This window comes from Notamacropus eugenii, chromosome 6, assembly GCF_028372415.1.
Source record: "Notamacropus eugenii isolate mMacEug1 chromosome 6, mMacEug1.pri_v2, whole genome shotgun sequence".
NCBI classification, from domain to species: Eukaryota; Metazoa; Chordata; class Mammalia; order Diprotodontia; family Macropodidae; genus Notamacropus; species Notamacropus eugenii.
This window is the reverse complement of record NC_092877.1, coordinates 148231051-148256775: the sequence shown is the minus strand read 5'-3', so window position 1 is coordinate 148256775 and position 25725 is coordinate 148231051. Positions and strand designations below refer to the sequence as shown.

The 25725-nt window shown below is 34.6% G+C and overlaps 1 protein-coding gene across 4 annotated transcripts in view; it reads left to right on the top strand.

The window, feature by feature from the left end:
• Positions 1–25725, top strand: part of LRBA (LPS responsive beige-like anchor protein) — a 783746-nt gene that overhangs the window by 366802 nt on the left and 391219 nt on the right. For all 4 annotated transcript variants that reach the window (XM_072621222.1, XM_072621224.1, XM_072621221.1 and 1 more), the window contains one exon: positions 22603–22769. In XM_072621222.1, the coding sequence (XP_072477323.1) occupies positions 22603–22769 (167 nt within the window). The remainder of the gene's footprint in view (positions 1–22602; positions 22770–25725) is intronic.

Below are 25725 nucleotides of genomic sequence, written 5' to 3'. Positions count from 1 at the left end.
ATACATCTGAGAATGTAAAATGTCGGGGTACAGATGAGATGCCAGAGACCATCAATGTACAAGATCTTAATTTGAGGTTATTTTCAAAAACTTCTTGTGAAATTTAGTATTTCCTTCAGTTATGAATTCTTAAGAAAATTGAAATTGTCATTCTGAGAAAGGAGTCCATCAACTTTATTGTACTATCAAAAGGGTCCATTATTCATTCAGAAATATTAAGAAATTTCTAATCTAATTTAAATCATTCCTCCTCTCCACATTTAAGATGTGAAAATTGAAGACTGTTTATAGCTAATAGAATGATGTCTGTGCAAAAAGTGTTTCCTTGGTAAATGTTTATAATAGATATGTATCTTACCTTTATTTGTGATATTAAACCTAATAAGATGGTTGCAATCAAGAATTACACACTCCGTTAGTATGCCATTTTATTGTATTTTATATATTAAGTTTTTTTTATACTTAAAATATTTTCTCTTGTTTTTTATGTGTTTTAAAATAGCACTAATGAGGATATGTCATATAAGTCAATTTAAAACATAATAATCCTACTTTTCTTCTCTTTTCCACTACTCCCCCCCTTTTTTTTCCATCCTTCCTTCTACTTGGTTGTTTAAAATTCTTTTCATAGGGTCGTAGTGACAGGTACTGGATTTGTAATGTTATTGACATAGAGGTCTCCTGGTCAAGGAAGCTCCCTCCAGGATTGTAGTTAATGCTGTCTTTACAAGTTTCAGTCTTAGAGAGTGGCCCAGAACACAAAAATTACTTTCTCAGTCACCTAACTTGTTTATATCAGAGGTGGGACTTGTTTACTCTGCCCCTGCTCTCTCTCGTGTCATGGGTTCATCAGACCATACTTGGAGTGTTGGGAGGGACCTTGGAAGTCATGCAGCCCACCCTCCTTGTTTTCTTTATTTTTCAACCCTTTCATTCCATAGTTAGGGAATTTCAGCTCAGAATGATGAAGTGCCTAAAGTCAAAATAATATTAAGTGGTAGAGTTCAGATCTAAGATTCCAGCGGTGATCTTCTTTAAATCGCGTCCAGTTGTTTTACATAAATTCTTTGAGGTAATGTAATACTAAGATGACAAAACTTGAGACCAGATTACCTACATTGGAAGATGTTTGTCATGTGTAGTGTCTTAAAGGGTTATGGTCTCAGCCCTGTATTTGATTTAGAAGTTCTTTAGGTTACAAATATTTTTTGGTAAATTAATATTATTTGGACGTGTTTTATTTTCTGCATAAATCTACCAATTTTACTTTAAAATGTGTACTTCTACGACAAAATGTTAATAGAGATGATGTACGCAAAGAGAATTATACCAATATTAGTATATTATGGATTATGAGTAATTCTTTTATCTGCTCACTGCTTACACTGTGAACATGCATATCTTTCTCATTTTTTTCTTCATTAAGTTTTCAAATAGGGGGAAGACTTCCCCGTAACTTTTGTTGATGATTTCCTTATTTAACTTAATTAATCTAGTACAAATAAGAGAAACTTGTCATTTGGTTTTTCAGAGGAAAAATCCAATTACTCCTTGCTTCAGTTTTGCTGGATGGCATCTTTATGTCACCCATCAATTCCACAATTTTCCTAAATAAATGTAGGAATTTGTATATTTGCATGACTTTCTGAATTCTATTAACACAAATGACATGGTGAAAAATTTATTTCAAATTGCTATAATTTTAATAATCAGTATGAGGTTCAGTCCTACCAATTTATGAATTGTTTTGAGAATTTATCTTCAGGATCAGCCTACTGAAGCAGTCATTTCTTTAAATTTTCTAATGACTTATAATCTTTTTTTTGGTGTAACATCTTTTTGGCATGCTGGTGAACCCTTTTCATGATACTTTGATGCATAAAATGAAATATAAAAGATTACAAAAGAAACAAAGTATTAAAATATGATTATCAAGCTAAATTTTAAAATAATTTCATGGACTCTAGGTCAAGAATCCCTGAATTTTTTAACTTTCATTAATCACATACTCTCTTTTAGTCTTAAAAGTGAATATGTTCATTTTTAGAGCAGAGTCTGGTTTGTCTTTTGGAGAGGTTCTTTTTGTGTTTTGAGAAGACATTTTTTTGCTCCTTTTCATAGACATAAATGAAACGAAAAAAATAAAAACAGTTTGCACATTGGCATTTTAATATACTTACATATTTATGTAATTGCTCATATGCCTGTGATGAGAATTGACTTTTATGGTATAATATTTAATATTACTTTAAAAAATACTTATGTATACTAACCTTAAATGAACTATTTAACATTAGGAGTCTGAGGTAAAATATTTAAACCTTGAATTGACTTTTGAAATAACTTTTAAAATGTTATTTTGAAACTTTGGCTTGCAGAGATAAGAAACCAATACATTGTTTCCAGGTCATTAAAACAAGAAAAAATAGACGAGATATTTTGATAAGTATTTCCCCTGTTTTAACCTTGATGGCTATTATCAGAGAAATGATTATATATCTATTTCATTGGCTTAAGCTTTTCTCTTGTTGAAGGAAATCAATACTTTGAGGCACTAGATGACAGAGGCATCATTTCAGAATTAAAGGTGACTGTCAGACATTGTCACTGGTTGATTTTTGTTTGCTTTGAGTTTTTAAAAGCTTTCATTTAAAAAATTTTATTTGAGTGTTGCAAAGACTTCCTTGGGTTACATTTTTTTCTCCTTTAATAAAATATTTTAATTTGAGGTCAGGAATCAAGTTTAGAGGTATTCAAAATTGAAAGTTGCTTAAGCTTTTTTATTTACTGAAAGTCACATATTTAAATAAGTTTATCATGAATGGAAGAATTGCTTTCTATTTTCACCCCTTTGATGATTTCATTTTTAAATGACATCCAGAGGTATATATTTTGTGATGCAAAAGCCTAAGAGAAAAATATTAAAGTGTTTTGGAAATCCAAGATTTTGTTCTAAAGTTACATTATTAATTTAGCATGTGGTTCAGTGTAGAGGTTAGGCTTGCACACTTTTTTTTTTCTATTTGAAATTCTTGCTACTTTTCTTATTTCAAAATAATATGCGAACTAAAAAAAGGAACATAATACTTAGAAAATGTGTTTGGTCCATAGGTCTAGAAAAAGTGTTTCTCTTCTAATAAATTTTATTATCATCTCATGTATATTTACTCTTGCCACCCATACTTTTTCTATCGAATCATGACATGAAAAGTAAAATACTATAAGAATTTTTACAGCTGGTATGTTTCATGTCTCACATATGTAAGGAAGTCTCTGTTCAAATAAATTGAGGAGAGTTGGCATTAAATTGTATTCCTTGTTTTTTAGTTGCTTCCAGATCCCTGGAATTCATTACAGTGTTCAGAAACTTGGGGGTAGCTGTGAATCAGTGTCACAGTTTAAAAATGCTGCTAATTTGTGCACTTCAAATAAGTTGGCGTAAAGAGAATCTATCTGCTATGTGTTGTCCAACTCTGATCCTCCAATGGATAAGTATTCAAAGAACTATGAATAGTACTCAAAAGAACTGCAAACTTAGAACAACTGCAGGAAAGGTTGATTCAAATCCTTAGGAAAAGAAACGTAAATCAAAATAACTCTGAGGTTTCACTTCACATCCAGTAAATTGGCAGAAATAGAAATAGTCAATGTTGAAGGACTCTGGAAACATAAGCATACAATCCATACAGACTAGAGCCTATTCATTCAATACCATTCTGTGTAGTTCTTGTGGCCATCTTTCCATACATCCTTATAGAAGTTCTATAAAGCTTTCTCGATTATCTGGACCTTTTAGCCTTTTGTGGTTCTCAGTACAAAACTAGCCATTCATCTGTTCTGTTTTCACATTACTCAGACTGTTGATCTTGTGTGTCGGTCATCAGTGGTACAGCTTACTTCTTCCCACTGTGAATTTCTTCATTGCACTTTGGAGTACCTACAATTTTGTTTCCTATGAGGACCTCACCTCATACTCCATTGAAAAATCATAAACTGTTTGCTTCCTCCATTACCTTCCTCATCATTTCAGCAGAATTGAGACACCTTCCCACTATATTTCCTTCACAGCTATCTCACAGGAAGAGGGAACCCTTCTTTTTTCCAAGGCAAATCCTTCATTATGAATATTTGGTCCTATCCTTCCCTTTTTTCCAGCACTATTATTCTCACCCTCCAATTTTCACTCTTTCCCTATTTAGTTACTCTTCCTTACTACGTATAAATATACCAGTTTTTCCCATCCTTAACAAAAGTCTTGCTTCATCTTTTCATCCTTGTTGCCCACTCTTCTATATCACTTTTCTGCTTCTTGGCTAACCTCCTTAAATCCACTTATACCGCAAATTCCACTCTCATTACTTCCAAATCTTTGGTAATCTGGCTTCTGAACACATTTTCCAACTAAACTGCTTTTTTTCAAAATCACCAATGATTTCTTGATTGCCAAACTTAATTCCTTTTTTTTGCTATTGTTCACCTTGTCATCTCACCCTTCTCCTCTCTGGCTTTTCACTCTTTTGGTTCTTCTGTCTGAGTCCTCACTTTCCTTTGCTGAATCTTTATCCAGGTTAGTCCCTGCCAACCATGAGTCCCCCAGCTATTTGTCTTGGGCTTTCTCTTCTCCTTCAATGCTACTTTGCTTGGTGAAAACATCAGTTGTATGGTTTCAGTTAGCATAGCTATGCAGATGATTCCCAGACAGATGAATGGCTAATTCTAAATTAATAGCCACAGAAGACTAAAGGAGCTGGAGAATCCAGCAAGTTCACAGACCTCTAAAAGGATATATAGAAAGACATGGACAAGAACTTCATAGGCTGTAGAATGAATAGTTTGTAAGCTGTGTGGATTGTGCACTTATGTATCTGTAGTTCTTCAACATTGGTTGTTTGTATATATCTAGTTCTTACCTCTCTCATTAGTTCTCATCCCCCATGACCTCTGTGTTTTGAGTTTTCAAACTGGATTTCCCTTTTTCATCTCAGACTCAATATATCTGAAAGAGAACTCAGTATCTTTTCCCTCAAGCTCACCTTTCTTAATGTTCCTATTATAGGTACCATCATCTTCACAGTCACTGAAACTCACAGCTTCCTCCACATGTCCAATCTGTGATCAGGTCCTGTCCTTTCTATATTCACAATATCTTTCATATATGTACCCTTCTCTCCATTTACAGTTGCCACCTGTGTACAGGTCTTCTTCACCTTTTGTCTAGACTATTGTAATAGCCTTCAGTTTTGTTTTTCTCTTGAAGTCTTTTCACTGACCTCCATTCAGGTACCAAAGTGATCTTAATTTTAGCGTTGATTTTTGTCATCTCTCTTTTAGTGTGCTCCAGTGGCTTTCTTATGACACAGCTATTCTGACCTACTTTCTGTTTCTTGCACTCCACCTTCTGTCTCCTAATTCTCTACTTTTTTCAGTGACTGGCCTTTCCTGCTCACCTATGCCTGCTATTTTCCCTGATTTCCTTCAAGACACAGCTTCAGTCCCACCTGTAGGAAGTCTTTCCTGGTCCTTTCTACTATTTGGGCTATCACTCTAAGATTACCTCTCATTTACATTTTACACTGAATTATTTGAATATTGTCTCCATCACTAGAATCTGAGCTCCTTGAAGGCAAATACTATGATTTTGTCTTTCTTTCCATTCCTGGTATATATTAAGTGCTTAATGGATGCTTATTGGTTCACTAACCAGGTGATTCTCAGCCATACATTGATTCATAGCCATTGGATGAAATGAGTATACGAAGAAACATTTATTAAGTATTTATTTAAATTAAATAGTATGTACTGGGCAGTGTGTTAATCGTTGGGGATACAAAAAGAGCAAACAGGACTGTTCTTGCCCTCAGGAGTGTTAAATTCTGCACATGAGAATAGGTTAGAGGATGAAAAGGAGGAAGTAGAGGGTATAATAAGCACAGCATCGTGGCCGGGATGTAGCCAGGAAGTATGTAAGGTGAAAATTCATCAGTTAGACTTCAGAGCCCCCCAGTATCTGAATTTCACTTTTTGTGGGAACTAAAGACCAGAGTGTAGGGTCCATGGTTTACAGATTTCTGAGGCATTTGAGGCTATTTAGACTGATCTGTACTTAATCAGGAACCACCTCTCCTGCATTCCCATCAAAAGGCAGTCCAACTCTCACTTTCAGAATTCCAGAGACAGGAATCTCATTACTCACTGAGACAATGTATTCCTCTTTGGGACAGCTATAATTTTTAGGTAGTTCTTCCTTATATCCAACTGAAATCTGTATGTCTTTATTTTTCTCATGGGGTAAAACAAAGCAAGTGTGATCTGTCTTTAAAACTATATTTGCATGTTTCCTTAGTTCTTCTCATTTCCAGCAGGTAGAAAGGGAGAGGTTTTCTAGGGCAGAAGTACAGTGCAGGCCTGGGGACAGAATAGGGCAGATTACATATATTTATGGATGGTAAAGAGCTTGCTGCTTTTCAATTTGCTACTGATTTCTCATTTTTTTTTTTTTTGCTTATTATTAGCCTCTGTCTCCTCTTTCTTATATGTATGCTATACATTTAATGGTAATTTTTAGCACTCTTCTTCTTCCTACAACCACCATACACCGTCAATTGGGGCCCTGAGAACACAGGACAACTTAGATGCTTTGTGATAAAGGATTTGTTAAGGTCATACTCTTAAAACAAATGTGTGCCATTTTATAGGAAAATTATCAGGATATTCTCTAAGCTTGACTCAACTGTATTCATCCTTGTAGAGACCCATATAGCATTAAATACCACCTATAAGAACATACAAGAATCCTGACAATTTTACTCTGCCCAGTTATCTATATCACTGACTTTGGGTTTGGCAGTCCTAAAATGTCTTTACCTTTATTACAGTATTTTCCCAATTGCTTTATCTTTTTCCCCTCTTACTCTCTTTTTGTTCCATTTCCACTTTAACTTTATGACCTAAATGTTCAATTCTTGCTCAGAAGTTGAATTTCTGTATAATCATAGAGAACTGCTCCGTAATGCAGCTTTTAGATTAGACTACTAAAAACATGGAGTTCTTGGAAAATCTTACTGCAATTGCCACAGAAGAATGAATGTTTTTTCATCGTTTATTTCTATCCTACTTCTTAAAAAATATTTTCTCAGTCTTAACACTGATTCTGAATACCTTATTCTGTATTGTCTTGATATGATGTAAGTATATTTTAAAATATAAGTCTTCCTCAATCCACAAATTAAACATACTTGTTATCTAAATTTTTCATTTTTATGTCTGACTTTTATTTTGAGTGGTTTATGCATTTTTACTGCATAATACATAATTGTGCTACCTTGAAATAGTAGAAGATTATTCACTTTTTGCTGATCAGTTTGAGTGCTCCAGAAGTAACCTCTCAGGTTTGTGCTTGGTGATCCATTTAATTTTTTTAATGTTATTGCTCTTCTTCCCCCCATTCATCTGGAAAAGAAACCTCCTCATTGCAATGATACAAATTCATCTAGCATTTTGTCACTAACTCTTTTATATTCAACTAATATATTTAAACTCATTTCCTAATGAATTTTATTACTTTTATTTTGAGTGCATTGAGAATTTTAAATACTTTTTTCGTATGTAAGCTAGATGTTTTAACCAAATACTTTTGAATTATTATGTGGTACATTTCTTGCTGGCTACTTTGCAGTAGATCTTAAATAAGTGAATTAATTTCAAAAGCTGTCTCCCAGTAGATAAATGATTAAAGGATATAAATAAAAACTGTTGTGAAAGAATGCTCCAAATCACTAAAAAACAAAAATAAAAATAAAAATATTCCTGAGGTTTTACCTTCCACTCTTCACATTGGCAAAGATATGATATAAGATGAAAATAGTCAAAGTTGGAGGGATTATGGGAAGACACACAAACTAGTGCATTATTGATGGAACCATGAGTCAGTACAGCCATTTTATAAAGGATTTTGTAATTATGCAAATAAAATGAATAAATACCCATATCCTTTGACTCAGGGATTTCATTATTAACCACATACCCCAAGGAGACCGTTAGTCAAAAGAAAGTCCCAATATACAATAAAATGTTCAGTGTAACACATTTTGTGATAGCAAAAAAAATGGCAACAAAATAGATATCCATCAAGTTACGAATGGTTAAGCAAATTGTGGTATATGAATGTAATAGAATATCACTATGTTGTAAAAAATGATGAGTTTAATAATTATAGAGAAGCATAGAAATATCTACTTGAACTAATCCAGAATAACATGAATAGAGCCAAGAAAACAGCTATTAAAAATCAAAATTGAATGCAAAATTATAAAGAATAAGTGTGGCTTTAAACAAAATATATGGGAGGCAGAACCATGATGGCAGATTAACATCACGGACTTTTCTAGAGCCCTCTTGCCAAGCTCAGCCAAATACCTGTAAAAAATGGCTTTAAAGATATACTGGCGCTACTGAACCCACAGAATGATGGAGTGAAGCAAATCTCCAGTCCAAGATAACCTGGAACATCTCTGGGAAGTGCCTGTCGCATCACCCTGGGAGCAGAACACAGTCCAGAATGGGCCACAAGTGCACAGAGGGGACCTGAGCAGGCCTTGGGGGGACTGAATCTGTCACACCTGTGGTGGTTTCCAGACTTCACAACTCCAAAACACTGAGGAAAAATTGGAAGGTCAGTGGAAAAAGCCTATGGGACCACTGTAAGAGAGTAGAGTGGTCTGGCCTGGGCCCAGGGCAGCAGAGGGAAGAGGGTGTGGAAGAGCTCATAGCAGGGGCAGCTACAGCAGTCATTTCTGGAGCTCTGCACCCACAGATTGTGGGGGGATTGAGCACTTACAGTACAACCCCCCCCTCCCTGGAAGCAGAGAACTACCTTGACAAAGAGCTCAAAATTCAAGTAAATGGCTGGGGAAATGAGCATAAACCAGAAAAAGAATCACACTGTAGAACCTTACTTTGCTGACAAGGAAAACCAAAGAATGCAAACAGAAGAAAACAAAGTCAAAGCTCCTCCATCCAAAGCCTCCAAGAAAATTGGTCTCAGGCTGTGGAAGAGCTCAAAAACGATTTTGAAAATCAAGTAAAAGTAGAGCAAAAATTGGGAAGAGAAATGAGAGTGATGCAAGAAACTCATGAAAACGAGTCAACTGCTTGCTAAAGGAGACCCAAAAAATGCTAAAGAAAATAACAGTTTAAAAAATAGACTAACCCAAATGGCAAAAAAGATCAAAAAAGCCAGTGAGGAGATGAATGCCCTGAAAAGCAAAACTGACCAGATGGAAAAGGAGATCCAAAAGCTCAGTGAAGAAAATAATTCCTTAAAAATTAGAATGAAGCAGATGGAAGCTAATGACTTTGTGAAAAAGCAAGAAATTGTAAAACAAAACCAAAGGAATGGAAAAATAGGAGACAATGTGAAATCTCATTGGAAAAACAAGTGACCTGGAAAATAGATCCAAGAGAGACAATTTAAAAATTATGGGATTACCTGAAAGCCAGGATGAAAAACATAGACTAGACATCATCTTTCATGAAATTATCAAGGAAAACTGCCCTGATATTTTAAAACCTGAGGGTAAAATAAATATCGAAAGAATCCACCGATCATCTCCTGAAAAAGACCTGAAAAGAAAAACTTCTAGGAATGTTGTAGCCAAATTCCAGAGTTCCCACAACAAGGAGAAAATATTGCAAGCAACCAGAAAAAAACAATTCAAGTATTGTGGAAACAGAATCAGGATAATACAAGATCTAGTGGCTTCTATATTAAGAGATTGAAGGACTTGGAATATGATATTCCAGAAGTCAAAGGAGCTAGGATTAAAACCAAGAGTCACCTACCCAGCAAAACTGAGTATAACACTTCAGGGGGAAATATTGTCATTCAATGAAATAGAGGACTTTCAAGAATTCTTGATGAAAAGACCAGAGCTGAATAGAAAATTTGACTTAAATCAATATTTACAATGTTTATATTACTACATGGAAAGATCGTATTTGTAACTCTTGAGACTTTTCTCAGTATTTGGGTAGTTGGAGAGATATAGACAGAGGGCACGCGGTGAGTTAAATAGGAAGGGATGATACCTAAAAAATAAATTTAAGGGGTGAGAGAGGAATATATTGGGGGGAGAAAGGGAGAAATCAGATGCAACAAATTAACTCATAAAAGAGGCAAGAAAGAGTTTTTCAATGGAGGGGAAAAGCGGGGAAGTGAGAGGGAAAAAATTAAGCTTACTCATCACATTTGCTTAAGTAGGGAATAACATACACACTCAATTTGGTATGAAAATCTATCTTACACTACAGAAAAGTAGGGGAGAAGGGGATAAGTAGAGTGTGGGGTGAATGGTAGAAGGGAGGGCAAAAGGGAGAAGGGGGGTAATTAGAAGTAAACACTTTTGGGGAGGGACAAGGTCAAAAGAGAGAATAGAATAAATGGGGGCCAGTATTGGATGGAGGGAAATATAGTCTCTCATACCATGACTTTTATGAAGTCTTTTGCATAATTGCACATGTATGACCTGTATTGAATTGTGTGCCTTCTCAGTGGGCATGGGTGGGGATTGGAGAAAGGGAGAGATGTTGGAACTCAAAGTTTTAAAAATGAATGTTAAACATTGTATTTACCTGCAACTGGGAAATAAGACATACAGGCAGTGGGGTATAGAAATCTGTCTTGCCCTAGAAGAAAATAAAGGGGAATGGGATGAGAAAAGGCATGGGTGTCATAGAAGGGAGGACAGATTGGGGGAAGGGATAATCAAAATGCACGGTGCCTTGGGGTAGGGAAAGGGGAGGGATGGAGAGAAATTTGGAACTCAAAATCTTGTGGAAATGAATGTTTAAAACTAAAATTAAATAAATAAATTTAAACAACAAACAAAACAACAAAATAGGTGAGTATACACTTCTACACCACCCTTTTGCAGAGGTGGGAATACCATGAGTTTTGCACCTTGCATATATTTTTTCAATGTTGTGGTCACCTCTTGTGATTCCCCCTCTTTTGTCTTTAAAACAAATACTATTTATTGTACAGTATGTTATGTAGAATATGGCATATAGGATGACTCTTGCAATGGGCAGAACGGATACCAAGGAAAGATATAATGATATATAAATATAGAATGTCAATAAAAACTTTCTTTAAGAAAAATTCATTCTTTTCAGTTTACTTTTGCTATTTATATTGAGCTAAGAAAATTCTTAGAAATTTTCAGTAGCTTTTTTTGTTGGTTGAGACTTTTACAACCTCTACACGTAGCCAGAGACTGATATGATGTGCATGTCCATCCTTCTTAAAGGTACATCATTATTTTCACTATAACTAATATTCGTTCATACAAACTTGTCATGATCCTCTTCAAAAATGAAGGGCAAACACAACAAGTAAACAAACAGAGCCTTTGTGAAACATCCTTCATTTACATTTCATCTCATGATTTGATAGTTTTCCCCACCATTTCATAACGAAAACATTAGTTAAATTTTCAGTTTTATAATCCATGCACTCTCCTAAAAGAGCAGATTAGGAGTTAGGCTGAATTGTAAACTTTTTTTTATAACTAACATAACTCATTCTCAGTTACTTTAAAATATTTTTCTTAATAATTGTAGCATTTGTAGGCAGTTCCCTTATAGTGTTCAGCTACCTTTGTTCTCGTAAAAGCTCTTTGGATGACTGCATCATTGTTAGAGGTTGGAATATTGAAGAACCAGGTTGATTTTTATTTTGCTTTAATTGTTAATTAGTTTGTTTTCATTTTTCTATAGTCACTTCCATAAATCTTAGATTTCTCCCCCTTCCTCCCTGTGACAGTGTGCAATCTTATATGGGTTGTACACACACATTCTTACTAAAATACATTTTCCCCTTAGTCATGTTGCATAGAAGAATTAAAATGACTGCTTCATTCTGCAGTCCAATTCCATAATTCTTTCTCTGGATTTGGATAACATTTTGCCTCGTGTCTATTGGGAAATTTTTTTGGTCCTGACGTTGCTGTGAAGTGCTAAGTCTACCAGAAGAATGCTTCATACATTGTGGTTGTTGCTGTGTACAAAATTCTCCTGGTTCTGCTTCTTTCACTCAGCATCATTTCGTATAAATCCTTCCCAGCCTCTCTGAAGTCTTCCTGTTCATCATTTCTTATAGCACAGTAGTATTCCATTACATTCATATACCACAACTTGTTCAGCCATTCCCCAGTTAATGGACCTCCCCTCGATTTCCAGTTCTTGGCCACCACAAGAGAACTGCTATAAATATTTTTGTACATGTGGGACCCTTTCCCATTTTTGTGATCTCTTTGGGATACAGTCCTAGAAGCACTCTTGCTGGATCAAAGAGTCTGCACACTTTTGTAGCCTTTTGGGCATAGTTTCAAATTGATCTCCAGAATGGTTGGATTAGTTCTCACCTGTACCAACAATGGATTAGCATCCTAACTCTTCCACATCTTCCTGTTTTGTCATGTTAGCCAATCTGATAGGTGTGATATGGTACCTCAGAGTTGTTTCGATTTGTATCTCTCTAATCAATAGTGATTGACAGTGTTTTTTCATATGACTTTAGATAGCTTTAACTTCTTCCTCTGAAAACTCCCTGTTCATATCCTTTTACCATTTATCAATTGGGGAATGACTTGTACTCTTGTACATTTGACTCAGTTCTCTATATATTTTAAAAATGAGACCTTTATCACAGACATTAGTTGCAAAAATTCTTTCCCAGTTTTCTGCTTCCCTGCTAATCTTCGTTACATTGAATTTTTGCAAAAACTGTTCAGAATTATCCATTTTGCACTTCATAATGTTCTCTATCTCTTGTTTGGTCAAAACGTTTTCCATTCTCCATAGATCTAACAAATACACAATTCCTTATTTACCTAATTTGTTTATAGTATCAGTCTTTATACCTAGGTCATTTGTCTGTTTGGACATTATTGTTGTGTACGATGTCGGGTATTGGTCTATGCACAGTTTTTGCCACACAGTTTTTGCCAGTTTTCCCAGCACTTTTTGTCAAACAATGAGTTCTTGTCCCAGAAGCTGGGGACCTTAAGTTTATCAAACAGTTGATTGCTATATTCGTTGACTACTGTGTCTTGAGTACCTAGCCTATTCGCTGGTCTACCCTTCTATGTCTTAGCCAGTACCAAGTGATTTTGATGATTGCTGCTTTTTAATACAATTTGAGATCTGGTATGGTTAGGCCACTTTCCCTACCATTTCATTTCATTAGTTCCCTTGACATTGTGGACTTTTTGTTCTCCCAGATGAATTTTGATATTATTTTTTCTGACTCTAGAAAATAATTATGTAGTAGTTTGATTGTTATGGCACTGAATAGGTAAATTAATTTAGGTAGGATTGTCATTTTTATGATATTTGCTCAGCCTACTCCCGAGCAACTGATGTTTTTCCACTTACTTAGATCTGACCTTATTTGTATGAAAAGCGTTTTGCAGTTGTGTTCATATAGTCCCTGTGTTTGTTTTGGCAGGCATACTCCCAGATATTTTATAATGTCTAAGTAGTTTGTAATGGGATTTCTCTTTCTGTCTCTTGCTGTTGGGTTTTGTTAGTAATATATAGAAATGCAGATGATTTATGTGAGTTTATTTTGTAACCTGCAACTTTGCCAAAGTTGTTTATTATTTTAAGTAGTTTTTTACTTGACTCTCTGGGCTTCTCTAAGTATATCGTCATATCATCTGCAAAGAATGATAACTTAGTTTCTTCTTTGCCCATTCTAATTCCTTCAATTATCTTTTCTTCTCTTATTGCTACAGCTAGCATTTCCAATACCATATTGAATAACAGTGGTTAATGGGCATCCTTATTTCACCCCTGATCTTGTTTGAAATGCATCTAGCTTATCCCTATTGTATATAATGCTTGCTGATGGTTTTAGGTAGATACTGATTATTATTATATGGAAGGCTCCATCGATTCCTATTCCATTTTCAATAGGAATGGTGTTGCATTATGTCAAAAGCTTTTTCTTCGTCTGTTGAGATAATCATATAATTTCTGTTAATTTGTTGTTGATATAATCAGTAATGCTGATAGTTTTCCCAATATGGAAACAGTCCTGCAATTCTGGTATAAATCCTACCTGATCATAATGTATTATTCTTGTGATAAGGTGCTGTGTTCTTTTTGGTAATAACTTACTTAAAATTTTTACATTTATATTCATTAGAGAATTTGGTCTGTCATTATCTTTCTCTATTTTGGCTCTTCCTGATTTAGGTATCAGAAGCATATTTGTATTATAGAAAGTATTTGCTAGGACACTCCTTCACCAATTTTCTCAAATACTCTGTACAGCATTGGAATTAACTATTCTTTAAATATTTGATAGAATTCAATTGTAAATCCATCTGGCCCTTGAGAGGTTTTCCTAGGGAGTTCATTGATGGCTTGTTCAATTTCTTTTTCTCAGATGGGCTTAAGTATTAAACTTCCTCTTCTATTAATCTGAGCTATATATATATGTACATATATATACATATATACATATATATTTAATATTTATCCATCTCACTTAGATTGTCAAATTTATGGGCAAAGTAATTTCTAATTATTGTTTTAATTTCCTTCTCATTGGTGGTAATTTCACCCTTTTCATTTTTGATATTGTTAATTTGGTTTTCTGCTTTCTGTTTTTAATCAAATTAACCAAAGGGTTATCAATTTTATTGTTTTTTTTCATAAAACCATTAGTTTTATTTATTAGTTCAATAATTTTTTTAATTTCATTTTTATTAATCTCTCCTTTGATTTTTCAGTATTTCTAATTTGGTGTTTACTTAGGGATTTTCAATTTGTTCTTTTTCTAGCTTTTTCACCTATGTGCCCAATTCATTGATCTCCTCTTTTTCTATTTTATTCATATAGGCATTCAGTGATATAAAACTTCTCCTAAGAACTGCTTTTGTAGTATCCCATAAGTTTTGGTAGATTATCTCATTATTTTCATTCTCTTGAATGGAATTATTAATTGTTTCTATGATTTGTTGTTTAACCCACTTATTCTTTAGGATTAGAGTATTTAGTTTCCGATTAATTTTTGGTCTATCTTTCCATGGCCTTTTATTACATGTAATATTTATTGCATTATGATCTCAGAAGGATACATTGACTATCTCTGCCTTTCTGCACTGAATTGTGAGGTTTTTAATGCTCTAGTCCATGGTCAATTTTTGTATATGTGCCATGTACCACTGAGAAAAAGATAGAATTCTTTCTATCCCCATTCAGTTTCTCCAGAGATCTATCATATCCACCTTTTCCAGTTTTAATCATCACCTTAACTTCTTTCTTGTTTATTTTGAGGTTAGAGTTATCAAGTTCAAAGAGGGGGAGGTTGAGGTCCCCTGCTAGTATAGCTTTTCTGTCTATTTCTTCCTGTAACTCCCTTAACTTCTCCTCTGAGAATCTGGATGCTATACCACTTGGAATATTTATGTTTAGTAATGATATTGCTTCATTGTCTGTGATGCATTTTAGCAAGATATAGTTTCCTTCCTTATCTCTTTTGATCTACTTCTGCTTTTGCGTTGTCTGAGATTAGGATTGCTACAACTATTTTTTTTTTTTTGCATAAATTGAAGAATAATATACTCTACTCCAACCCTTTACGTTTACCCTTGTGTGTATCCCACTGTTCAGATGTGTTTCTTGTAAACAACATATTGTTGGATTGTGGTTTTTAATCCAGTCTGCTCTCCCCCTCTGTTTTATGGGAGAGTTCATCCCATTCACATTTGCAGTTATGATTACTCTCTGTCTTTCCCTACATCCTCTTTCCTCTCATTAATACTTTTAGTTCTCCCTTTCCCTCCCCAATAATTTTAATTTTTGACCACTACCTCCTTCAGTCTTCCCCCCCTTCTTTCTGCCCCCCTTCCCTGTACTCCCCTTTTCCTCTTCTACTTATTCCCTCTCTTTGAGCCTCCCCTCGCTTTTCTTTTCCCCTTCCCCTTTTACTGCCTGTAGAACTATTTACATTTCTATACTTAACTGAGTTTGTTGTTCCCTCCTTAAACCAAATCAGAATAGAGTAAATCTCAAACAATGCTCATCTCCCTCCCTTCTTTCCCTCTACTATAATAAGTTTTTGTGCCTCTCCCTGTGATGTAATTTACCTTTTTCTGCCTCCTGCTTTTCACATCATTTGTTACAATCCCTTCACTCCCTTAAATCACATTTTTATCATCATGTCATTTAATTTATATCCACTCCCTTTATATATATCCCTTTTAACTATCGTAATAAATATCCAATTCTCAAGATTTACAAGTATCATCTTCCCCTATAGGGATGTTTGCATCATCAGTTTGTAAACAAACTGTTTACAGTTTGTCGGTATTGTTTTTTTCCCCGTTTACCTTTTTGTGCCTCCCTTGAGACTTGTATTTGAAAATCACATTTTCTATTGAGCTCTGACCTTGCCTTTTCATCAGAAAGGTCTTGAAATCCCTTATTTCATTGAATGTCCATCTCCTTGCCTGAAATATTTTGCTCAACTTTGCTGGGTAATTGATTCTTGGTTGTAGTCCCAGCTCCTTTGAATATCATATTTTGATCCCTCTGATCTTTTAATGTAAAAGCTGTAAGGTCCTATGTGATCCTGACTGTAGCTCCTCGATATTTGAATTTTTTTTTCTGGCTGCCTGCAGTATTTTCTCCTTCACTTGATAGTTCTGGAATTGGGCAATGATATTCCTTGGTGTTTTCAGTTTGGGATCCCTTTCAGGAGGTTAATGGTGGATTCTTTCCATGATTGTTTTGCCCTCTGGATTTAAGATCTCTGGGCTGTTTTCCCTGATGATTTCTTGAAAGATATTGTCCAGGCTCTTTTTTTCGGCATTGCTTTCTGGTAAACAAATAATTCTTAGATTTTTTTTCTCCTAGATCTGTTTTCCAGGTAAGTTGTTTCCAGTGAGATATTTTATACTTTCTTCTATTTTTTCATTCCTTAGATTCTGTTTGACTGTTTCTTGGTACCTCGTAGAGTCATTAGTTTCTACTTGCCCAATTCTAATTTTTAATACATTGTTTTCTTCAGTTAACTTTTGCATCTCCTTTTCTGTCTGTCCAATTTTTCTTTTTAAAGAGTTATTTTCTCCAGTTAGTTTTTGTATTTCCTTTTCCATTTGTCCATTTTCCTAGTTAGGTTTTGTACTTCCTTTTCCATTTATCCAATTTTCCTTTTAAATTCTTCCATGATTTCTTTTTTCATTTAAAATCATTGGCCAGTTTTTCTTCTGTTTCTCTAATTTGGCTTTTAAAATCCTTCTTGAGCTCTTACAAAATGCTCTTTGTACTTGAGACAAGTTCATGTTTCCTTCTGAAGTTTCAGATGGGAGTACAGTCTTAATGCTAACGTCTTTGGTATTCCTGTTTTGGTCCTTGTCACCATAGAAAGACTCTGTGGTCTTATCTTTTCTGGTTTGCTTCTTGCTCATGGTGGTCACCCTTTTCCTGGACTTTAACGTGGATCTCTGCTTCTGGTGCACAGGGGGTGTGTCCCACAGTTCTTGTGCTTAGAACTTGAGGCTTCGAGTTCTGTGGCCTCTGGTTGTTTCAGCTAGAGGCTAAAATGCTTTAGCTTACCTGTTGCTGAGTTGGCTGGTGTGCCAAAGCAGAGGTCAGGTGAAGTCTTTCTGAGTTTCCCCAGAGTTACCCTGGAGCTTACTACATTACATGTGGGGGAGGGCTGGTGTGACTGCAGGAGGTCTCTTCTTCTGAACTAGAACATAGGCAAGATCAGCTGTTGGTGAACCCCACCTGCACTGTTGTCTTCCCAGTTCCTCTGGCTGTGCAGAGACCCACCTGGGGTCCTGGTGGTGGCAATTACTGGCTCTACCCCTTGGGGGTAGAAGTCCTCCCAGTTCACTGAGGTGTTGCTGTCTGGGACAGCTCAAGTCCTGCACTGGTCCCCTTTAGTCACAGTAAGAGAAACCCCCCTTTGCAATTTTCCTCATCTCAGGGGCTATGAGACTGTTTACCCTTTCAGCTGATCTTACTGTTCCAGGATTTTTCCTGCAGAAATATTGTCTGGATTTTTCAAGATCAGCAAGGGGAGGGGGAGAACATTTACAGATCCCTCCACCATATTGGCTCCCAAAAGTTCAAGTAGGTGACTTACAGACATTTAATCTGTGGATTGATAGTCTCAGGAGCCATTGTTGCTGTTATCTCGGGTACTCTGTTTCTCTGTCACTCAGTTCCACTGGACTCCCATTCTGGGCTGATATGTTTGAGATTCCACATTGCTGTTGCTCCTTCAGACACCCTGTGGCTTCTTGCTTGGCTTTGCTATGGCAGAGTCTGCGCTGGTACAGCCTGTGTGCTGAGCGCTCCTCTGGCATGCAACAGATTCTTCCTGTCAATCTTCTAGGCTTTCCTGGAGTGGAAATCTGCTACACTGTGTCTCCTGCCACTCTAAAATTTGTTCAGATTATCTTTTTAGTGGTATCTGAAGGAGTTTGTCTTAGATCTTAGGTGAGTAGTTCCTCTCACTCACCATCTTCTGATTTTTTTTTCAATATAGGAACTAATTTCATATCTAAGCCCTGCTTTTTTGCTATTTCCATAACTTTGAGCGGTTAAATAACTAACTTATCTAGATCAGTGTTTTTGATCTATAAAAGGCATGGTTAGACTAGACCTCTGATGTCTCTTCCAACTCTGAACTTGTAATCCTCACTCATCTTGATTACAGGCAGCATTCTTAGATAAACATCAGTATTCTCAATAGTGAGGGTCAAATTTGGCATTCTATGAAGGCTGTTTTAAAATTGTGCTTTAAATATAGCAGAATACCCTTGAGTAATTATATATTAAATAGAGGTAGTGTGGGAAAAGCACTGGACTTGGAAATGGGAAGAAGAATGCTATATACAAAACTTGTCCTCAACAAGTTACTAGTTGTCTGAAAATTAGCAAATTACTCACTATACTTTAGATTCTGTTTTTTGCTTGTAAAATGAAAATATAATACTTATAGTATTTCTTTTCCAGGGTGGTTGCAAGAATGTAAAGTGTTTGACATACCTTAGAGACCTATATAAATGTCAGCTATTCTTATTATGAAGCTTTTCTGATACTGACTTAATAGAAAGAATGATTGACTTTATGGGGGACAGAATTAGAATCTAAGGCAGTATAGAATAGTGGAAAGGGCACTGAATTAAGAATATATAGTCCTAGGTTCTCGTCCCAAATTATTCATAAACTAGCCATGTGATCATGGGCAATTTTTTTTCAAGTTTCTGTTTTGTCATCTGTAAAATGAAGTGGGGTGGACTAGATGATCAAAATATTTTGTAGATCTCACATTGTTTTATTCCTTTAAAGGAAGAAAGACAGTGAAAAGGAGGTAGGGAGGAAAGAAGGGAAGAGAAGGCAAGGGAGGAAATGGCAGGTATGTGTCAGACATTATGATAAATGTTTCTCAGATATTATCTCATTTGATCCTTACATCAGCTCTTTTTACAGTTGAGGAGATTGAGGCAGAGTTAAGTGACTTTCCTGGAGCCAAACAGCTAGCGAGTATCTGAGACCTGATTCTGAACTCAGTTCTTCCAAATTCCAGGCTTGGAATGCTATCCATTGTGCCACCATTTAAAATCAGAATAATTCATTTTATTCTGAATTAGTTTTCATAAGTTTTCTTTTTCCTGGAGATCCATGTTGTCTTCTCTTTTTCTGTGTGTGTGTTTTTTTTCTCTCAGTAATGAATGATGTTCAAGTATCTCTTGTGTGGTCACTTAGTAATACGATATGACTTTCTTGGAATATTTCTGATGGCTTTTAAACATGAGAATGGATGGGGGTGAGTGGGAAGGGAAGCTGTATCCTAGGCTACAGACATTCTACTTTTGACTTCCTCAAGTTGTTTTCAGTGATAGTGAAGAAACTAGAATAATTTTCACTTTGTAAAATAATGCAAAATGTTTTTCTAACTGTTTCAGCATAATTGTTCTATTTATTGAAATGATTTAGTGTTCTCAGCATTTCAAACATAGCTCTCAAGAATGAAAGATAATTTAAAGATCCTCTTTTTCTAAAGTAAACAGCAAGAAATTTTTTTTTTAGTTTCAGGTACTACCATAGCCATTCTCTTCCCTCCCAACTTAATAGTGGGGTTTATCCAAGGACCACCAACTTGTTTTGTGAGGCATCTAGGTGTTACAGTGTGTAGAATAGTGGTTTTTGTGCCAGGAAGACCCAAGTTCAAATCTTGCCTCTAACCCTAACCTGTGTCCCTGGCTCTTAACCTCTCTTAGTCACAGGTTCTTCATCTATAAAATCGAAATAATAGAACCTATCTTACAGGGTTGTTGTGAGACTATAATGAGATAGCTTGGGTAAGCAACACTGTTTTCCCTTTAATGTGAACTATGGTCAGAAAATGTAATCTCTCTACTTCAGCGTTCTTTTTGCTTTGAAGCCTTTAGAAAAGTTTCGCCATCTGATATTTCAGTTCACATTTGAAAAACATTCTTGCTTAGAGGGCAGGACTAGGTAGAGCTATGACTTCTGAAAAATGAAAATGAAAGGTAATTCATTTGAGTTTCAAGGATAAATGATAGGTAACTTGAGTTATAACTGGCTACAATTTTAAATAATTTTTTTATAAGTAGATAGTTTTCTCATTTTGACTTTGTCATTTATGACAATCATGCTTTGATATTTAGCGTAGTACTAATAGTGGTTCATTTTCATAGAGATCTACATTAGATGGCACCCCCTAAAATGCTTTGATATGTTTTAATTATGATAATCTTCTACCAGATTATATGTAACTTAGAATAGTAAGATTTGAAAACTAATTATAAAGTGTTAGAAATCCTGATATTAAGCTAAAAAAAGAATCACTAAAAATATGTTTTATTTTGTGGGCAACCATGTTCAGCATTATCTTCTTCCTCCTTTGTACCCTCCCCCTGTACCCCCAAAAGTAATATATACATTCAAGTCCTTCCAATACCCCCGCAGATAAGCACAGGCAAGCACATACACACTTGTTTTGAGTTGTGAAGTTGCAGGTTGAGCAAATGTTAATTTTTTTTTTAAATGGCTTTAAATTCTGTGTATATGGAATTTCTGGTGGGCATTTAATAAAAAATTTGTTTAAAATTACATCACAAATATTTTCTTAGCAGTTACAAGTCCATTATATCTTTTATAAAACATTCTAGTTTGGTTTCCATTCTATCATCTTTTAAGGTCAAATGTGACTTTAATGTTGCACAAAGAGACAGAGATTGATAATCGAGAAAGAATAGCCCTCTAATGTGATTTATATCTATGGATTTTATGTCAGATAGGAAAAGTTGCTGCTCAGATTGTAGAGGAGGATCCATTAGAGAACACTTTAAACCATTTTACTCCTTAGCTTACCTTGGACAGTTGTTTTCAGAATTATGTCTTTTTAAGCAAACTTTAAAGTTACTGCTGATCAACCCTTTACCAGCTGTTACTGGAGAAAGTTTATAGAGTAAGGAGGAAATGAGAAATGGAGAAAAGAGCAGATAATCTTCAATACCATACTTGAAACACTTTTAGTTTCAGGATAAGAATTCAAAATAAATTGTGTGATACTTCCAGGCTCTTTGGTAAATTTGTGAGTGTCTGGAAAATTCACAAGTCTGTTGATTTGTTGTTAACACTAATAATTTTCCAGGTGTTTTTTTTCAGTTTCTTTTTAAAACCCTAAGATAGCATTTCCTCCCTCCTCTAAATATATCACAGCTAATTAGGTTTTTAACTGCAGTTCATATTCTTAAATTAAGTTATAGTTTTTATGGAGTCTTTACACTTAATGGACAATATATGAAGTTTTGCCTTTTAAATTCCAAAAATTCTAAATTCTTAGGTTGCATCTCTGAAAGGGGGAAAGACCCTTATTTATGGATAATGAGGAGAATGCCTGTGTATAGGGTTTGAGATTAAAGGAGGGAATTGTAAGTTTATTGCAGGTGAGAGTTCTTCCCTGAGTATGCTTGGAACAAGCTTCATTTGACTGTTTATAGGAGATTTTCTGTACTATCTATCCCTGAAATTAGCTTTTCACTTCTTGAAGGTATATGAAATAAGGTCAATCATTTTTACTTTAGGTACCAGACCTATCAGTGGTGAATTAGTTAAGTTTTTAAGAGTAGCATTAGTCCTAGACAGTCAGATTATATTTTTATATTTATTCCTTCCCCCTTCTGAAAAAATAGGATTACATTTATGTGGCTGCGTAACATAGTGGATAGAGTGGAGTACTTGAAGTCAGGAAGACCTTTCAGTGGAAATGTGTCTCAGGCATCAAGTACCTTCACTGATGGGCAGAGCAATTAATCTGTCTGGGCCTCATCCATAAAATGGGCACAATAAGAGAACCTACACTACAAAGCTGATGTGAGATTTAAATGAGATAATGTCTATAGAATACTTGTCAAACCTTAATGAGATATATAAATGTTAACTACCTGTTATCATTCATATAAATTACTAATGCTTAAATTATTCTCTATACATTTGCTGTTTTTTCTAGTAATTTAAAAAATTATCTATATTTTTTCCTCTTCCAAGTCATTATGTGCTCAGTATTCTGCTGATAAACGAGAAGAGGAGAAGATGTGTGATCACTTAATAAGAGCAGCAAAGTATCGGGACCATGTGACAGCAACTCAGCTAATCCAGAAAATTATCAATATACTGACGGATAAGCATGGAGCCTGGGGAAATTCTGCACCAAGGTAAAGATATGCCTTTTAAGTTTTGGTTACTGATACTGTGACTGATCCATATGCAAATATGTGCTTTTTTAGATATACTCAAATTCAAATAAAGCACAGGGAGTCTAATTTTGTATGTATGATCCATGATGAATCTAAAATGAATAAAAAAGTAGAAATTGGTCAGAGAAAGGGAGAGATAGTTATGTCCTTTGTAAATCTCTTTTTCCTCTTTCAGTTAAATTTAGTAAGTAATTGAAGGCATAGTTTATGTAAGGCAGCAACTTAAGAGCATTTTTACCTATGTGTGTTTATTTCATTTTTAGTAAAAGTTTTAAGAAGACGTCTTATAACATATATTAGACAAGCTACACTTGCACGTGAATCACTTCCTAGATAAGTGCAACTTGGAAATTAATTCATATTTTAAAATCTCTTGTGTTTGAAAATACATCATTAAAAGTCCCTTTGGGGAATTGTCAGGGAATATAGTATAACAAAGATAGGAATAGTTCAGCACTTTAAAAAATAATTCTTGAAAACTAATGTTTTATATTTTATCACTTAAATCTACTGATGTCCACATCTTCATCTTGGTTTTAATCTTCCTGTACCACTGCATATTGTAGGTACTTGATAAATACTTATTGATGAACAAAACTGTCATAGCTTCCTCTAGGGTTAGAGTAGACCAAACATTAAAACTGACTCCCTATTATATTCTTCCACACTTTAAGGCCTCAAAGCTTAAGTATACAATTTATGAAAATAAATAATAATATAGTCTTGATATGACCTTTTGGGAATTGGGGGTTTTTTTGTTATTTTTTTGCTGTGTTCCTTTTCTGAGTAAGTTCTCTTACTAGCAAAAAGTATGGGATACAATGGACAGTAAATTGTTATTACATTTCCTTAATGTCTTTTCATCAGTATGAAAAGATTGGTATGCTATTTGGTATGCTATTTTCTAATGCTATCTATTATTTATGTTCAGGTGAGGTAAGTTTTACCTTGCTTTAAAGACTACTCCAAACTTAAAAATAATGTTATTTGTATTAAATAAGTATATTTTGATGTGCTTTTATTTGTTTGTTTAGAGTACAGCATTGAGTTAAATCTGTGGATAGTTGAGTAGTCCATATATTAAAATATATTTTCCTTTGCTTAATAAGAAATATATTATCTTAATTACCTGTTGCCCCCCCTTCCATTCCTCCCCACTGCACAGTAGATTGTGAACTCCTTGAAAACAGGAACTGTCTCATGTTTGTGGTTGTCTTGCCAAATCTAATAGGGTATCTTGTATATTAGCGATTGCTAATTGATTACTTAATCAATTGGATTTCACAAAGTTGGTGTTTCTAGTGTAAGCTGAGAGGATTCTGCTGAAGACTAAAGAGGCAAAAAATGAAGGAAGAGCTTTTTGTTGTTGCGATAAACCCAACTGAAAACAAGAATGTTAAGAAAGAAGTACAACACTAACTCAGAGAGAGCCTTTCCTGTTGTACATTTATAGAGCCTCTGCAGTCCTCTGGATAGTTAGTTATCCATAGTTAACTATCCAAAGATAGTGTCATGGCACAGAATTCTAAAACACCTTGGTCTTTCTCTGGGTTTCATTTATGAAACTGAACATTGGAAATTACTCTGATATATAATTTCTCCTGAAGTGAATGTCAAAATTTTATAATTAAAATCTTCAAGTAATGTATACTCAATTTGTTTGTAGTTTCACCTATTACATGATATAATAATTTCATTCAATGAATTCCTCTATGTTGGGATGCTCTTGAGTTTTTGATATTTTCTTTTTGAAGTTATTTTGTTATATAGACTGAACAGAGTATTGTGAAAGACTGAAAACTGAAATGTGTTTCCCTAAAGCTTATTAGGGCCTCTTTATTAGAGTTATAAATTGTCATTCTTTAGCCCTGCAAGGGGATGTAGTATTTTCTATATGATTGATGATTTAACTGTTTTAAAAATCAAATATAAGTTTTACTCAGAATTTTCAAAACCACAGATTTTAAATTATTTTAAGGTAGGTTATCATAAGTAGTGATAGAGGGAGTGTAGAAGTCCATCATATATAATTGAAATCTTGTAATTTTAATTGATATTTGAAATTAACAGAAATTTTAGGTACTTCTCCCCCCCCAACTTTTTCTAGTTAATTAATATTTTAATGTTAATTTAGTAAATTTAGTATTGCAGCAAAACATTTCCCTTCAATGATAATTTTTCAGTTCTCACTGAATGTATGCCATTTAGCTTGGTAGATAGTTCTATATCCCATACATCTGTGTTATTTAGTCCCTAATGGTTTTTGTCCAGCAATTATGAAATAGTTATTTTCATCATTATATTTAAAAATATATTCTCTCCAAGCAGCCTTTTATGTAGGGAGTTATCTATTTTCTCATTTGCGTTGTGTAAAGCTTATATAATCAGCTTATAAATTATGTGATCTGCAAAATATATGCATGGCTATTTTCCATTTTGTTATAAATAAGAATAACACAGAATATACTTTGATCTTCAGTTACCATAATTCTAGAAACTGTAGATGGCATTAGAGGGAAATCATAATCTTACAGAAGATATAATACATTTAACAGTCCTAAACTTCCTAAAAGAAATATGCACAGTGAAGAAAATTCTAATAAAGAGCTTTAGCAAAAGGATTAAATTATTTTTAAAGTATTGATTCTGAGTGTTTCATCTAAATAATTATTCTTTTTTGCCTTATAAGTGCAATCTAATTAAAATTTCTAAAAATTCAGTTTGTGGTATTCTTATCCCATTCCTCTTTTGGAATTCAGATAATTTGCTTGTATCCTTGGCTATGTAGCCCTAATACTTTCCCATTAATGTCATTTATTTTGTTTCACTATTGATGGCTTTTCTAATGCCATACGATCAGTGGGCTGCAGTGCTGGCAGCTGGCCTGGGATCGGCAGTGGTTTTAATAAATCAC